Here is an 18,196-nt window from a genome sequence, read left to right as displayed (position 1 = left end):
GGGTCTGCTTTCAAACTTCATTTCTTTTTTCTTTAATCATTGTAGGGAAATGCCCACATAACCTGCATGCCAGGACCTGTTCGCCGATGGAACTACCCAGTGCCTCTTTGCCTTGGTAAGTAGCACGTTATCACCATACACAGGTCACAATAGACGCCATGTTGTGCACCTACACTATATGAATTCCCTACCTAAAATGTTCCCTCCCCCAAACTTTTCAGTCAAAAAACATGCAAAATATTAATTTTGCACGGTCTTAGGGCCATGCAAAAAAAGGGAGTCGATGTAATGTTGCTAGAGCATCACTCATTTTTGAAATTAATTTATATTGATTTATATTTAAATGTATATTTTTGATGTAAAATTAGAACTTTAACCCAGTAATATTGCAACATTCAATATTAATAAAATATGTTAATATAATTAAGTCGCAACTTAATTGATTGAAAATTGTTTTTTTTCTTGTAAAATTACGCCTTTATCCTTGTGATATTCCTATTGTTTTTTATTATTAGAACTTTATTTGCATAAGATTAAGATTTGTTTTACTTGCAAAACGAAAATTTTGCGTTTGTAAAAAAAAAAAAAAATCAGGTTATGGTGCTATAAGCTAGTTTGACAATTATTAGCTTTACCGTTTGCATTCACTCCAGCATAGTTGCCCATGTTGCCCAATTAACATAGTTCTGAGAAGCATGCTTGCTGTTAGCGTTGTTAGAATGTCCATTTTCAGCTTTTGAATAATGCAAGCAGCCATAGTGGAGCAATGCCTGACGTGATTAGCTCTCGGTGTGAGTGAATTTTAAAAGCTGCGGGGGGAAATAAGTGCTCTTGGTCAGCGTGATTGCCCATGAGCTGCCACTGATGCATCTAAATTGGATGTTTATCTTTGACCTTGCGCTGCAAATTAATTGGATATCGCGCTGCGCTGCTCTTTTGCGTGTGTGTGACGAGGAATCTATTAAAGACTCCATTTGCCATTCAAAAAACGATGCAAAAAACAACTCGAAAGGCCCTCTGTGTTATTATTTTTATTTTGTGTTCTACGTGTGCGTCTGCAGCTCAATGTGGAGGGGCTCTGACGGACGTAAGCGGTGTGATACTCAGCCCCGGTTACCCTGGCAACTACCCCAGTGGATTAGACTGCACTTGGACTGTCAACTTACCTGTCGGTTTCGGTAAGTAATGCTCAGCCTTTTATTTTTATTCGAATAACGGTGTATATTACGGACCCCCCGGTAATGGTGCAGTCGTGTAATAATTACGTACTAGTGACACTAGTAGTGGGAAAAAAACAAATTTACTAATTACTAGTTAGCAGTCATGATTCTAGTGTGTCTAGTGTGATTTTTTTCCGACAAAGAGTATACTAGTACATTGACCTTAGACAGGGATGTTAAGGATTTCGAATAAATGCTTCAACGGCTTCCCTTAGGCCACAATTGACTGATTTTTACTTATTTTTTCCCCATGTCATGCATGCCTGGGGTCCTTAGTAAAACTCATTACGTTTTGTTTTGTATTTGCGTAGGAATCCATCTGCAGTTTGTTAACTTTTCCACGGAAGCCATCCACGACTACCTGGAAATCCGCAGCGGCAGCCTGGAGACGGGCTCCGTCATCGACCGCTTCAGCGGTCCGCTCATTCCCAAAGCTCTGTTCAGCACCACGCACCAGACCAGCTTTTTTTTCCACAGCGACTACTCGCAGAACAAGCCCGGCTTCCACCTCACCTTTCAGGGTAAAATTCGATGCCTTCGTGTTCACGCCACGGATCAGCAACGACAACAGCACACCAAGCTCATAGATTGTAAAATTGCATCAAAAAAACGATTTATTCTACATGGATAATATTGACGTGAAAAAATTGGTCATTTTCCAACAAATTTGGAATTATAATTTTACAGAATAGTTAACTACAACCAGTCATACATTTGCACACCTTTTAATTTCATAAATAACATTCAAATATTACAATAACACTGTCAATATTTGTGACAAAATTATGAAGTTGTAGTGCAACTTGAAAAAAAGTTTCCATTGTATTTATTTACACATGTAACGATCCCCACATACAGTAAACTACTTCTTGGTAAAATTCTATCATTCTGTTGTAATTGTTCTTATTTTTGGTAAATTACGTTACCTTATACTTATTTCTATAATTTCTTAGTACCAATAATACTATTACTACATTACTTTTTTTTTTTTATTACTAATTACAGACTCATTCTGTTCGGGTAGATTTATACATTTTTGTCACAAAATTGAAACTTTATTTTTTAAGTATTTAAACATTGTAAAATGGTGACTTCCCCATAACATCATTTAAAACTACACATTATTCACATACATTTTTTCCCCTTCATAAATTTAGGACTTAGTAGTTTTCATAAGTCTTTTTTTAAATTGAATTTATTGTAGTAGTTTTCTAATATTATGACTACTTCACTTTAAATAAGGATTTTAGAGAGACATTTTTTATCACAATATTATGAGTTATTCTCATAATATTTTATTTTTAAGTAATCAAAGACCAAACCGATGCTCAAAATCGCAGCCAACTCGGCAATCTGGTTATTGAATTCAAACAATTTATTTGACTGTAACTTCATTCTGGGTGGCTGACGACAAAATAATGAATATTTTCATACCGGCGATTGAAAATAAAACAGGTCGGGACTTTTGAAGAGCTTGCTGGAAATTACGCGTGTAACGATCCACGTCGGGGGGAAATTCAGTGATGACTTGTGTGTATTCTCTATGGCACTGAAGTGTTTATTTTTTTTAACCAACTTTAAAATGTGCACAAACCGATTAAATTTGTTCAAGCTTCTCCTCATTAATGTGCAAATTATTTTGTCGCAAAAAAATGTATGATTGCCAACCTCATAACGGTGTGCTTAGAACCACCAAATAATAGCTGTGATTTGAATTTGATCTTCATGTGGAAACAGCGGAGAGTGAAGCGGTCACACTAGTATTACATTTTAACATTATTTCTTGACTGATTGAAATTGTGCTTTTCATGTTCTAAATTGAGATAGAAAGGTATAATTTGACACACATTAAGCTATGATCCAATTCAGGTTCGATTCAAATTTTCCTGATGGAAGAAACCACATGGTTCTACTGTCTTATTCTGAGGCACGTGGCATCCATTTGGTTTTGCAAATGTGGCTCCACCGACTAATTGGGATCATTTTTGTTTGTTCTTTTACAGCCTACCAGCTCCAGAGTTGCCCAGACCCCCGGCCGTTTCGGAACGGCATCGTGATCGGCACCGACTTCAGCGTTGGGATGACGGTGTCCTTTGAGTGCCTTCCTGGCTACTCCCTTATCGGGGGCGCTTCCCTGACATGTTTGCATGGAATCAGCCGTAACTGGAACCACCCGCTACCTCGATGTGAAGGTAAAAAAAAACAAAAAAAAAAACATGATTTATTAAATAGATAAAACACTGTGACAAAAATAGTGTGATTATTATCCATTCAATTACCTTTATCTCGCTTTGTAGTGCTACCTGTTTGATATGCACAGCGGTTCCCATTCAAAACCTGACAAATGCAATTTTTATTAGGATATGGAGAAGTGCTGCAATAAAAGTGGAAATAACGGCAAATGCAATTAGAGGGAGCGCGTGTGACCTGTAGCATTAAAAAAAAAAAAAAAAAAACGATTTATTAGGAAAGGCACTAAAAGGAGTGTTGTGATACAACTGCAGTTAATTGCAGAGGAAGAATCATATCACTGAGCTATAATAGTCTTATTTTATTAGGACTTTTATCCAAGTACCGTTCAAGTGGCAATTTTGAGGACTTCTGCTTTTACTGTATGTCCCTTAATGTGGATTATTCCCTGTTGTGGTGGTAAAACAACACTAGTAATACAGCTAAACAACAATGGGGAGCTGCAAGAATTGAAATAAATATAAACGTTGATGAGCTTGAAGGCGGCGTGTGGCTTAAAAAGTTTAGGAAAGTGTATTTCCCAGTGGTCATAACACTAAAATGTGCCTAATGTTTGCTATTATCGCCCCTAACAGCTCTTTGTGGTGGAAACATCACCTCACTAAATGGAACTATTTACTCTCCCGGTCACCCTGAGGAATACCCCAACTTCCAGGACTGTGTGTGGAGCGTAAGGGTCCCGCCCGGGCACGGGATCTACATCAACTTCACAGTACTGAGCACGGAGCCCATATATGACTACATCACCGTGTGGTAGGTTGCTATTCTCTTTTGACTAGGGTCACTTAAATTAAACTTGAAAGAGGTCCAGTTATGAAACATCACTACAGTAAATGGCTTTAACAGACATTTTTTCTTTGCTGGCCTGTTTGTGTCTTAAAGTACGCCTCAAAAAAGTTTGGAATGCTAAAACAAAAAGACCACTATGAATCACCCAAAAGTGGTACATCTCAAAGTAAGAATCCTGTAAAATAAGATTACCTTACGTCTCACAATAGATGCCACTACCATAAATTTCTCAGAGGTTGTGCACGTAAAACAAGACAAGCATAAATCGCACAAGTGCGGCACAGCTTTATGACAACTGTACATCCTCCAAAAGTCACCCATTTTAATGTAAGACTACTGTAATTCTCACAAAAGTTGCACACTTTACTGTGCATGCGGTGATAAATGCCCAGCCTAAAGTGAGACTAACCTAATCCCTCAAATATCTCAGAAATCTCTCAAATGTTGCACATATTACAAAACAGAACCATAAACACATTTTAAAACGGGACTACATTAAAGCTCAGAAAAATGTCACAAATTAAAGTTTGACTGCAATTACCGGTACCATAAATCTGACAAAAGCTGTGTCGCACAAAGGACATGAAACAACTGCAAATCCCACAAAAGGTTTTGCATCTTGAAATAAGATTGCTTTAAATCACAGGCAAATAAAATAAGACTACTGAACAGCCATTAATCTCACAAAAGCTGTGCAACGTAAAACAAGACTACCATAAATGACACAACGATGGCACGTCTTTAATACAATTTCCATAAATCCTCGAAAAGTTGTCCATCTTAAAGTACGACTGCTATAAATCTCACAAAAGCTGCAAGGGTTAAAATAAGACTAGCACACATCCCACAAAAGATGGCCGCAAAAGCTCATACAACATTGCACATCTTGGAAAAAAGAATTGCATACAAACCACAAATGGCAAAACATTTACTGTGGCTACCATAATTCCAACCAAAGTTGTGCAATGTTAAACAAGATGAAGAGCACAAAATAGGCACAGCTTTAAATAACACTTAAAACCTGATGTACAGGTATGATGACACTCCAGAAAATCCCACAAAAGCTGCACACTTTAAAACAAGACTACCCCTAAATCATCCCCTGAAGCCTCAAACCACAGCTTTTCTCAGTTGTCCAACTCAAAACCAGGCCGTAAACAAGACCGAAAATCCCACAAAAGTTCGCAGGTATTAACAGGACTACTATAAATCTTTCAGCAGGAGCTCAACAGCAACATTCACATTTGTTTCTTTCATTTTGAGGACGTCCATGTTCATGCCTTTTTCTGTCTCTTCCAGTTTTTCCCCGTAGCTCTGTTGATGACACTATGTGGCACTTTAAGCGGTCACTTCCTTCAACAAACTAAATTCCCAACAGCTCCTTCTTAGAGAACAGCAAGTTTAGCAAAAATGACTGAAACATTGAACAGTTGGACTTATGCAAATGTTTCCATTTACTTTTTGTGGTTAGTGTACATCCCAAATTGGGAAAAAAAAAAAAAAAACATTGAAAATGTTTGACTTCTGTCCTGTGCTTCCCTGTACTTGGCCAATCTGTGCTTCTGTGAGTGTTTAACTTAGCGAAATTGCATTTGTGTGAACAAACTGCTGAAATCACGCCAAGAGACGTTGACAACCGCATCGTCACGCCTGTGCCGCAAAACTGTCTCTCGGCGGGGAGCGCCGTTTGCGTGGCGGGAGTGCCATTTGCACAGCGGCCCTCCTCAGGTCCGGAGCCAGATGCCAGCAGTTGAGTTTGACTGCTAATTGGTCTCATACAGGGAGCGATCATATATGCTGAGTCCTCGCTTCATGGTACGCATCCGCAGTTTAAAAGCCACAACGGAGGCCGGCTGAGACGACTCCTGGACTCCTAATGTGGATCATAGGGAAAGGGGTGGTGCCTCTCCTCTTAAACCTTGTCACTTGTAATTAGCCTAATCAAGAGTCACTCAAACAGCAGGGGAAAAGGGGGGATGTCATGATGATGCTTTTTAAATCGCGAACAGTGGGCGCTGTTTCAGTAAATTCCATCCGTGTAGCTCAACAGGAGGTGCTCGTGGTGTTACGCAGTGGGCCTGGTTGTTGACAGATGACTTCCTGTCTGCTAGATGTGCTAACTGAGGCTACACTGGAATATAATGTCCCTAGACATCAATGGCATTTTAGACCAAAAATGGTGCCTCAAACCATAATGCACGATTCATTCAATTTTGGGCATGTGTCACTGAGACTTTTTCGTCCTGTTTCGTCCACCCAATTTTGTGTTGAGGGAAATTTCTGTTAAGAACATTTTTTTTTTCAACATTCCAAAACCAGCGCTCTTATTAGTAGCATACACTCATCGTTTATATTAGCAACCAAGGTTTTCGAGCCCTAAATAGTAACTAGGCGTTACTAATATTTCACAGATAATCATAGTTTTATCCAGAGCATGAAACAGAACCAAATAACTTTCAACTTTACGTGAGCGGTATATCGCATTTTCCAAGAAAAAAATCATTTACCATTGACCAAAGAACGAGTTAGCATGTATTACTAGATCAAAAGTGTTGGAAAATGTCCTACTTTGAAACATTATGGTCTTTATGCGGAGTCGCTGAATAACAAAAAAGCCCCAAGCCAAAAATCCACAGCGGTCTTTGGCATGTGTTATTCTTTTAAACTAACGACGCGTTAATGAGCTCCAATGTCCCTGAGACGGCAGCGACGAAGCCAATTCTGTTTGAACCGCCGTGTCATCGAGAGACGCAATAAATATGCTCGCTTCAAGCGAATTTGTATTTGGAGTTTAGCCTTTAAGTGACTGCCAATGCTACATTTTGACAAAACAAACCGATTGTATGCAGTCGGAAAGTCCATGAACGTTGTCTTTGCGTTTTAGCCGGCATTCTCACAAGGGCAATTTGTCTTTATCTTTAGAGTTGGTGGAGCACTTCCAGCGTTTGTCTTGTAAATATGATCAAACCTCTTCTACTCTTGCGTCTCGCCCATTTTCTGACGACAAATGACCACTTAATGAGTGCAATAATTTAGCGCATTTGTCCTCTCCCTCAACATTGTGTGAAGACTTTGCAGAACAAGTTGTAGCTTAGTTTACTGTGTTGTTCACTGCAGGGACGGTCCGGACCAATCGTCTCCTCAGATTGGCCAATTCAGCGGCAACACGGCTCTGGAGTCGGTTTACTCCACCTCCAACATCATCCTCATCAAATTCCACTCGGATTTCTCCGGAGCTGGGTTCTTTGTTTTGAGCTACCACGGTAAGCGATGATGTTGTTAGTCGATGACTTTGATCTGTTTTTGTGTTGTCGATGTTGCGGATTATTCAGCTTCATCCTCGTTCGGTCTCTCGCAGTTGTGCCAGAGAGGGTTGAAGCATGGCTCTATAAAGAACAATTTAAAGTTAGGGTGGATCGAAACCTAGTTGGTGCTGAATTACTTGCGCTATTTGCTAGCTTGTGCCCAGAAGGGAAATGAATTGTTTTTGTTACTGCAGAGGTTATTTATGGCAGCAACCTTTGCCTCACTGCATACATACAGTACGTATATACTTACACTCTAAAAATAGTTGGGTTAAAAATAACACAATTTGGGGTCCAAAATGGACCGATCCACTATTTGGGACAATTTGACCCACTTTCTTGCGTTGTTTTGTACAAAACAGTCCAATTTTTGGGGTCGTTTTGTTCAAAGCTACTCATTTTGGGGGTTGTTTTTGCAGAAAACAACCCAGAAAGTTTGGTCAAAGTGACCCAAGTAGTTGATCGGTCCATTTTTTACCCAAAATTGTCTTATTTTTAACCCAACTCTTTTTATAGTGTATAATAGCATTGACTACTCAAGGTCGAAAACTAGTTGGGCTGCAATTACTTTGACTTACTTCTTACGTTTGACAAGTTCCTCAAGTAAATTGTGCATTAGCCTCCGAATATCTACTTGCAATATCCTTTCCAACCTGTTTGGGCAGAGAACTACTGGTACTTGGAATGTAATTACATGTACTGTACTTTCTTCTGATTGTTTCCAAAGCCATGTTTGCCCTTCAGTCAAAATGTCAAACAAATAAGATGTGTCTCAGTCTGCAAACGTACTTGCAAAATCATTGACTGCACTTATAGGCAGGAAACTGTCTGTGTCCAAATTGCTTGGTTGGTTGTAGTAAGTAGTGATTTTTTTTTTCCATCCCCACTTCAGTAGGTAGTAATTTCAGAGCTCATTTTGGAAGGAAATACAGTGATTCTGAATTTCCTAGGCATAAAAGTAGTCGGCCCTACACTGAAAATAAATGGTTAATTTGACTCAATATTAGTTTATCAAGTGGTTATCAAGTAAAATAATTTGTATCCCGATACATTTTTAAAGCAGATGTATAGTCTTCTTAAAAAAAATCTGTCTGGATTGAGATGATTTTATTTTGTCCAACCACTTGACAAAATAAAACTGAGTAAATGATGCACATCATTTTTTTCAGTGCACTTGATTCTAGTAAGTAGTGAAATCCCCCAATGCTATTTTGGACATCCTGTTTAGGCTTAAAGCTAGATGGGCCTAAATTACTTGTTCGTAGTTGGATGTGAAATGCATTTGTTTTGCCTTTTGCCCGTTTGAAATGTGAAATGAAAGTCAAATTTCACTAGATGTTGCATTGGATTGGTGAAAAAAAACACCTGAGGCGGAGTGACAAACCAAATAATGGATGTGTAAAAATAAAAGTAGCGTGTGTGTGTGGTAGAGTGGAACTTAGCTCAGTGTTAAGGAGTAAAAGTAGTTTCTTCTTAACAATATTTAAGTAAAAGTCAAATTTGTTGTAATAAAAAACACCCTGACCCTTTTTCAAAAAGGGATGAATTCAGATCAAAAAGCAAGATGCTCACGTCCTGCATCTTGGAGCTCCAATACGCTGATGACAAGCCGTTAGTTGCTCCCTTTGAAGTGAACCTTCAAAACGTCATGAATGTTTTTGTCAGAGCCTACCTACCTACTCCTGGGGCTTGACATCAACATGAAGAAAGCTCAGATTCTCTATCAACCAGCTCCTGACACACTCATCCAGGCCTCCGCAATCTATTTGGACTGAATCCACTTGAAAATGTGAATCTAGCGAATCTTCTATTCAGGAGAGCGAGCTGTCATTTATGGAAAAATTCAGCACCACAGAGTGCGCCACAGAAACATTTGCCAGGTTGAGGAAGAGAGTTTTTGAGAATTGTGACAACCAAACCAAGGCTAAATTTATGGTCCATTAAGCACTAGTTGGAGCACTATCACTTCCGTGTCTCTCCAAGATTCTTCTGACACACTGGGAAGACAAGCAACAGAGGAAGGAGGGATCTGCCGTCAAAAAGGCTCCACTAAATCAAACTGCAGCAGCCATGACAACCATTTACATGTGCCACCTTTGCAAACGAGTAGTCAACAAGGATCAGCCAATGGAAGACACACAGATGAACAGACCTACCAACAGCATGACAATCCTACTCGTTTCGAGTGTTTGCCGATGAATACTCTGACACGCACTAGTAATTCAGAAAGTTACTAAAATAGCGGTAGTACTACCCACCACTTGTTGCCAAGTAGAATCGAAATGTTCCCCAAGCACGACTCTACTTTCTTTGCAGATCTGTTTATGTCCTTGACTTCTCATTTAGGCAGAACACTAATTGTTTTGCCAAGTAGTGATAGTAAATATTTCCTTTCAAAAAGTTCCTCAAACAAACTCTGATTTGTTATCTGCATGTCCATTGCCTATTTAACAGAAAACCATTAGGGCCCTCAAATCCAATTTTCACACTATTTGAGCTAGAATAACCTTTTGGGCTGTTGACAAGAGCAGTAAATGTTTTCCCTACATTCAAAATGTTAGCCAAACTTTGTTTCACTCTGCCTATCTACTGGCTCATTGACTGCCCGTTTAAGCAGAAAACTAGTCGGTCCCAATTTACTTGGACCTAATTCTCGCTATTGCCAAAGCGTTACAATTAATCCAGTAGATTCGAACATTTGAAATGCTCCCCCACACTTTGCACCTCTCTTTGTATGTCGACTTGTAATATCTTCGACTACCCGTCTAGGCAAAAAGCTGGGCCATGAGAGTGCACAATAACTATTACGATACCGTTATCGAGTGGTGGTTTTGTAGCTCGAGGACCACATTCAACATAATTTTAAAGCTCACAAAGTTTCTCTCTTGAATTCCATTACATTTATCTCTGAGATAGATATGATGTCGTTTTTTTCCCTTCCTCCTCAAATGTTGCCTTTCGGGGTGACATTTTTAATTACACGCAATCATATCTCGTGACTTTCCTGACTCTGTTTACCCTTCACAGTACAGTGTTCACACACTGGCACTCGCACGCACACACGCACACTCATACATATACATGACGATCTCCTGTCCTGTCCTCACAGCATATTTGTACATTTCCAGAGGTTTCTGTTCATCGCTCCTCCATGCAAGTGTTTTTTTTTTTTTGTTTTTTTTTTACACTTTTTCATACATATGTCAGGCTCATAATGAATCACGTTGGTAGGTCGAGGCTGTCGAGAAAAAGAACAGTACCATCTGTTGGAGGGTTTTGAGTTTTTTTTTTTTCCTTTGAGCTGGGTGCTGATTGTGTACTGAAGCTTTCAGATGGCTGAACAATAGGACAGTGCTTGTTAGCATCGTGTGCATGCAGAAGTGTCCACTTCATTTATATGTACTACAGATTGTGCAGGTGTGCCTTGTGATTTGACCAGAGGCAGATCTTGAAATTATGTCCGACTGCTACCAGATTTTAGGCACCAAAGACAGTTTCACTTGGCATCAGGAAATTGAAAGATTTGTCCATTTGTCAATCAAGAACCCATGCCTGAAGGGTGACAAGGTCCGCCATTTTGATTTGAAGCAGCCATTTTAGGGACAGCTTGGCTATTTTCAGCTTCAAAAACTTGAAATCCTGACCAAGAGATTTTGTTCGACTGCTGCGAAATTCAAACCACGTATACAAGACAGATGGGTAATGCAAAATTGCTAATCGCTCTAGTTTTCACCATTGTGTGTGGGCAGAACAGGGCTGCGTAGTTTGATGACTCACCATAAAACGCGGAAACTTAACTCTACAAGGTCAGCTCAAGACAATGAAGTGGCTCTGAAAATGCTTTTGAGATTAGTGAGATCAATTGCTGCTCTTAGGGATCTTGTGCACACACCGTGCATGGATAAATCTGCATGCTTTTGATGCGCACGTAGGCAGCAGATACTTATTGGCAGGTCTCGTTTTCATTGTCAATTTCATCCTGACTTAAAGTCCTCAGCACTCTCCCTTCCTTTATTTTCTCCCTGTCCCACTCGCTCGCCAGGTTACTAAGTGATCTATGGTCATGCAGTCTTATCGATTGCAGGCTCTCAGCCCGGTAGCTGTTGCCTTTTATGATTCAAGACAAGCAGTGTATTTGTGTGGTCACTCGGGCTTCTTTGCTGACCTAACCACGCGCACATAAGGAGTTCAATCGGAAGGTTAAGTAAAGCATAAAGCAAAATAAATGGTGCATTTTAACCTGTACAGTGCCTTCTACCTTCATATATGTTTTCCTGTCTGCTCCCCTTTCCGGTGCTGTGTGTCATCCGTCTTCCAGCCTACCAATTAAGGGTCTGCCAGCCCCTTCCGGAGGTGCCCAATGCTGACATGCTGATGGAGGACGGCGAGTTGGAGATAGGTGAGCCGTCTGTCTGTCCGTCTGCCTGCCCCTCTGATTTCACCGCCTCCAGACATGTCACTTTGATGGCGGGCTGCAAACGAGACACCCTGAAGACCACAGAAGACAATTTATTTTCAAAGGACACACACAAATAACTCGCTGGGCCAAGCAGTACGCAAGCATAACCTGTATCAGAAAAGTCTGACAAACAAAAGACAACAGTGCTCGGTTTCTATCAGAGACGTATGAATTCAACAATTAAATAGACTATTACAACTATGCAACTCACATAACATTTTTTTAACATTCTTTGTGTAACAAAAATTCAATAAATCACGATTCCTTTTTAAGAAAAAAACTTGAGACTAATTGCAGTTTTGTTTAAAAAAAAAAAAAATGAATAAGGAAAAGTCAGTCTGTGGCTTAATGCTAGTGGCTAACATTAGGAGTCAACCAGTAGTTTTTAACTCATTTCTGCAACTTGGGAGTTTGCGTCTGATTCTAGCAACTAACATCAGTCCACAAGAACCTTTTAATTCACATTTGCTGAGGAAATTAATTACAATAAAATAGCTGTGTGGCTAGCAAGTTATCAGCTAATAATAGTGATAAGAAAATAACATTTTAATTGACTTGCTGCTTGCGAGATAACGGCTAACGCTAGTGGTTTAAGGCTAACAAGAGTAATCGACGAGGGCTTTTCAATACAAATCTTTGTGAACAAAATAAAATGTTTTGGATGTGTTACTGGCTATTAATCCACAAGAAGCTTGAGTTAAAAAAAACATTATAGCATCTTAGCGACTAATGCTAAAAAAAATAATAATGATTTTTAAAAAAATACAAATTTTAAAGCCAGTCTGCGAAAAGCTAATAAGTATTATTTCTAATGGCTGGCAGGTAAGAGCAGTCGGCAAGTAATTTTTGAATTCATCCTTGATGTTGAAAAAAAAAAACATAACTACTAATGTAATAACTAGTTATCTGCCAGTAAATTAGTAGTTTATGGTAACAGCTAACAATAACTGTAGACCTGAACTAAGCTCTAATGAGGTGCGTTTGGATTCTCCCACATTTTTTGGCCACGATGATTTCTTATTTTTCCCTAAAATTCCGGGAATGATGCAGTGTAGTTTTACACCACTAGAAACTAAACAAAAAGGTCTTCTATTGTGTAGTTGTACTTAATATCGTGGCCGGTCAATACAATACAATATCATACAATACAATACAATTTTGTATGCATGAAGTTGAATGTATATACAGTAATGTCCTCGCCTCCTTCACACTGCCTAAACCTTGCGTCCTAATGGCTTTTAGGTGACATCATTAGGTACAGATGTCATCCTGGATTCTCATTGGTCGGCAGTGATATTCTCACCTGCCGCCTGGGAGAGCGGCTGCAGATGGATGCGCCGCCGCCGACATGCCAAGGTCTTTGCTTGGAATTTCATGTGCAGTACCAAACCTATGAGAACATTTAAATGAAAAATTAGATTTTCCTTTCATTTACAGTTCAGTGCCCCGCTCACGACGTGCGATACGACTCATCGGGTGTTATCTTGAGTCCCGGTTGGCCTGAGAGCTATCCCAATCTGCAGATGTGCTCATGGAGCATCAGCGTGGAGAAGGGCTACAACGTCACCATCACCTTTGAAAGCTTTCACACAGAGAGAGAGTTTGACGTGTTGGAAATTTTTGATGGTAAAAACAAGTTAAATAGAGTTAGAACATCATGAATTCAGTAATGCAAACATGACTGCATTTACTGTACATTATATGGGCTGAAGTTTTGGGACACCATACAGCTATTGCACTTGTTGGAGATTTGTGTCCACCCATCCCAGTTCTGCTCCCAATCTCTGTTTTAGTTCATCAGTGTCTTGATACATGAGGAATCAATATTTGCTATTATACCACCTAATAAGCTTTGGTTTTTATTAACGTGAATTATTTCCAAAACTTCAATGATTTTTGCTTTACTGGACAGCCCCTCCTCTCCCCACCGCTTAAATTGATTATAATGTGTGTCACATTAACCATTTTTTACCCCCAATGGGACTACTCTGCATCCAACAAAGTTTAAGCCCCTCCCCCTCTTCCACACCTCAGGTCCATCTGCCAATGACCCAACGTTGGCCACACTGAGTGGTGACCTACCAACGCCCTTCAACATCACCACCTCTGGGCACCAGTTCTTGCTGCGCTGGTCGTCGGACCACGGCACCAACAAGAGGGGCTTCAGAATCCGCTATGTTGGTGAGTACCAAAGTATGTATCCCAACTTTATTTTACTACTATTTAGCATTATCAGATTGCATGGAATATAATCAAAAAGGCAGACAGAAGGATGACTGGTTCCCAAAGTGAATGTCAAGGCTGTAAAATGTTTCCCAAAAGAAATTTTAACGTCACATTTGTCAAATTTGTGAGGGAACTCAACCGAAAAATGCAGAATATGACAATTAAAATTAACTTTAGCACATAATCCTCACTTCTGACTGCCTCTCAAGCAGTTGAATACACTGTGTAACATTCACTCTCTGTCCAAGCGGAGCCTGCTGAGCACAGATGGCGCCGCTTTTTAGACAGTTGGACTAGAACTTTTTGTCCGCTGAGGACCCATTCCCATGTAATGGGGTTTTATTCAAGGAGTTTTTTGACAGTGAAGGAGAAAATGATGATATTAAGACCTGGTTAGTTCCTCCGACCTTTCAGTTCCTGCTCTTGTTTGTGATAAATGAGAGTCAGAGCAGATGTCTATAGGCCTAGATAGACCAAAAAGACGCTGGCCAACAGTGACAGACGCTTACCCCCTGTGACGTCCGGCCGGCTGTCGGCACGTCACTCTGGAGGAATACACCGCAACGACAGAGAGCGACGCTGACCATTAAAGTACCTTCTGCGCATGCATAAGATGTAATACCCTTCCATACCATCGGTGGCGGTATTTCTCACGGTTAGAAAACTCCAACCGGAAAGCTGTTGGATCATAAAAACGTAAACAATGCATTCAGCTATATTCTTCGCTCACGATGAACTCCCGCGCGAAGTAAACCATCACGTTCTTGACACAGTATTGTGAAATACTTACATTGTCAACCCTCGCTCTTGTACTTGTAAGAAGATTAAGGCAGCAGAGACGTGCTCACTGTTTTTCCGCATTTGTCACTTCCCGTTGGCGCTCCGAGCTCCGATTTGCTTGCTAACAGCCAATCATAGTGACCAAATGTCACGACTGGCGATGCCGATTCAACATACGGAAACGCCCCCAAGACGCTTACAGACGGGTTACAACACTACGACGGTGGCCACTACGCCAAACAGACGGCGCATTCAGACACCACGTCACGACCGCCGACATTAGTTTGGTCTATCACGGCCTTATGACCTTCCCAGTCGGCAACTCTTATGGTAAAGCCGAGCAAAATTAGTTTGAACTCAAATATTTGAGTTGTAAAATAAATGTATGAATGTATGATGTATACCTCATCATGTGGAATGATGAGGGACATGTATATAAAAAGGCAGCCTTTTCTCCCTCTATTAGTGTCTAACTGATCTTAAGGATTAAGTTTGGGATTAGGGTGTAGTTAAATTTAGGTTTGAGGGTGGGTTAATTTTAGGGTTATGTTTATAGTTCAAGTCCCTGTAAAGTGAAAATAAATCCATCCATCCATTATCTATACCGCTTGTCCTCACAAGGGTCGCGGACGTGCTGGAGCCTATCCCAGCTGTCATCGGGCAGTAGGTAGGGGACACCCCGAACTGGTTGCCAGCAAATCGCAGGGCACACAGAGACAAACAAACACACATACAATCACACCTAGGGGCAATTTAGAGTGTCCAATCAACCGACCATGCATGTTTTTGAAATGTGGGAGGAAACCGGAGCACCCGGAGAAAACCGTGAAAATAAATGTCCTTTACATTTGACACACCACAGAGAAGAGTGATCGGTTGGGTTTATTTGTCAGTCCTTAGTCAGGGTTCACAGTTGGGGGTTATGTTCTAGGATTTTATTTCTGGCTGCGTTAAGGTTTTGTGTTAGTGAGTGAACTTAGCTCTAAATTCAAGCAAGCTGCCCTCCAGCAGACTTCAGGCTATGCAGCGTGCAGAGAGACTTGAACTCCAGTGCTTTATTTTCCCGCTATCATCTTGATCTGTTTATGAAGTTAGCTGCCTCTTAGCGGGGTTCAGAGACGTTCTAAAACAAATATCTTGTTTAGGTTAGAAATCACAGTCACTGAGGTGAAGTTTTAATTGCTAACAACCGGCATGTGACAAAAACATGCTGATTAGCTACTAATTGTTTAGCTCCATTACGCTTGATAAAGTACATGAAAATAAAACCCGTGTTAAACAAGCCCCAAAGGGACCTATTTAAAGGACAACAAGATCAAACAGGGCCAGCAAAGAGCTGATGGTCCAAGTGAAAGTATAGACACAATTTAGCAGTTAGCTTTTTCATGTCATTATAGAGTGTATTGGTGTTAATGATAGTAAGCTTCAGGGTTGTTAGCAGCTGGTTGCAATGTTTGAATGAACTACTTTCCTGCAAGTGGTCCTCATTGCGTGACGTCAACTCATTGCTTTTTGGAATTGCTCTGTTCAGCCCTGTACTGCTCCACGCCCGACTCGCCGCTACATGGCTCCATCTCGTCGCAGACCGGCGGCCACGTCAACAGCGTGGTACGCTGGGCGTGCGATCGCGGCTACCGTCTGGTTGGCAACGCCACGGCCACCTGCCGCCGCGCGCCACTCGGCCACCATGCCTGGGACTCACCGGTGCCCGCATGCCAAGGTGTGTGTGTGATATTAACACCACAGCAAAATAAACAGTACAGTACCGGTAATTAATGGTTAAATTGAAATGTATTGTAGATATCAGTTAAATAAAAAGTGTACCTACGTAAATGTTTTAAACAGAAAGCTCTCAAATATTTCATTCAAATATCATATTAGTATTGTACTTGGGCAGTGATTCTTGTACCACTTGTGGTAACGTACGACACTAAGGATTACTGCTGTAAGACGTTAAAAATTAAATACAAAAAAAAAGTTGTTTTTTTTCTAGACAACTGAGAAACTAACTTCAATTTTGATTTGAGTAAAATGTACATGAATAGCATAGCTCACTTTAAGTGATCGGAGAGCAGGATGCACACTCTCGATGTAGTCGTCCTGTACCATCTGTTTTTACCCAACCAAAGAACACATCAAACTGGCATGCTTGAAAGGCATAGACGGTGCATTAAGTCCACATTTGAACCATTGTGTGTATGTGTGCGCATCTTTCTGTCCTCCCCAAGCTGTCTCGTGCGGAGCCCCCAAGGCGCCGACAAACGGCGGCGTTTTAACAGCAGACTACTCGGTGGGAACGCGAGTCTCCTACTTCTGCAACGACGGCTACAGGCTCTCCAGCAAAGAGCTGACGTCCGCCATCTGCCAGCCCGACGGGACGTGGAGCAACCACAACAAGATCCCGCGGTGCTCAGGTTGGTTCAAAGAAAAAAGCTTGTTTGCGGAATCGCCGTTTGTCCCGACACTTTTGTCCACGGGTCTCTCGGTTGTAGTGGTGGTGTGCCCCAGCATCGGCTCATTCTCTCTGGAGCACGGCCGTTGGAGGATCGTGAATGGCTCGCACTACGAGTACAGGACCCGAATCGTGTTCACCTGCGACCCGGGCTACTATCGCTTAGGACCCGCTCACATCCAGTGCCTCCCCAATGGCGTGTGGAGCTGGAAGAATGAGAGGCCGCACTGTCAGAGTAAGTCATTATGTTTTCAGGTTTGGGGCTGTGTTGGTTGTTGAGTCACCCCAGTTGACTCTTTTTTTTTTTTTGCCTTCAGAGATTGCTTATATCCGCGCTTTGTCTTTGTCAGTCATCTCCTGCGGCGAGCTGCCGTCCCCGCCCAGCGGCAAGAAGATCGGCACGCAGACAACCTTCGGGGCGACGGCCATCTTCGCCTGCGATGCCGGCTTCATGCTGGTGGGCTCGGCCGTCAGGGAGTGCCTGTCATCCGGGCTGTGGAGCGGAACCGAGTCGCGCTGTTTAGGTATGTGGAATTGTGGATGTAAATGCCAATTAGTGCATCACTTCACAAGTAGTGAAAGCTCTCTCTTTCGAGAGAAAGTTTCTTTTCTTGGCTGTCTAATGAGGACGGGTATTAAAGGTAGCTGGGATGACCCCCCTTCCACCTTCATCTGTTTCCACAGCTGCTTCTTTCTGGCCTTGACCTCACAAGAA

General features: G+C 41.2%; 1 protein-coding gene across 2 annotated transcripts in view; it reads left to right on the top strand.

The window, feature by feature from the left end:
* Nucleotides 1-18,196, top strand: part of csmd3b (CUB and Sushi multiple domains 3b) — a 318,466-nt gene that overhangs the window by 276,573 nt on the left and 23,697 nt on the right. For both annotated transcript variants that reach the window (XM_086013828.1, XM_086013830.1), the window contains 14 exons: nt 46-115; nt 1,062-1,178; nt 1,532-1,741; nt 3,224-3,412; nt 4,046-4,223; nt 7,377-7,522; nt 11,883-11,963; nt 13,266-13,379; nt 13,461-13,649; nt 14,058-14,216; nt 16,561-16,749; nt 17,258-17,443; nt 17,522-17,716; nt 17,832-18,005. In XM_086013828.1, coding sequence (XP_085869954.1) covers nt 46-115; nt 1,062-1,178; nt 1,532-1,741; nt 3,224-3,412; nt 4,046-4,223; nt 7,377-7,522; nt 11,883-11,963; nt 13,266-13,379; nt 13,461-13,649; nt 14,058-14,216; nt 16,561-16,749; nt 17,258-17,443; nt 17,522-17,716; nt 17,832-18,005 — 2,197 coding nt within the window. The remainder of the gene's footprint in view (nt 1-45; nt 116-1,061; nt 1,179-1,531; nt 1,742-3,223; nt 3,413-4,045; nt 4,224-7,376; nt 7,523-11,882; nt 11,964-13,265; nt 13,380-13,460; nt 13,650-14,057; nt 14,217-16,560; nt 16,750-17,257; nt 17,444-17,521; nt 17,717-17,831; nt 18,006-18,196) is intronic.

Source organism: Filicampus tigris, chromosome 18 (genome assembly GCF_054856515.1).
Source record: "Filicampus tigris isolate MCC_2025a chromosome 18, RoL_Ftig_1.0, whole genome shotgun sequence".
In the NCBI taxonomy this organism is placed as follows: domain Eukaryota; kingdom Metazoa; phylum Chordata; class Actinopteri; order Syngnathiformes; family Syngnathidae; genus Filicampus; species Filicampus tigris.
The sequence above is the reverse complement of the archived record's forward strand: the minus strand, read 5'-3'. Positions and strand labels throughout refer to the sequence as shown.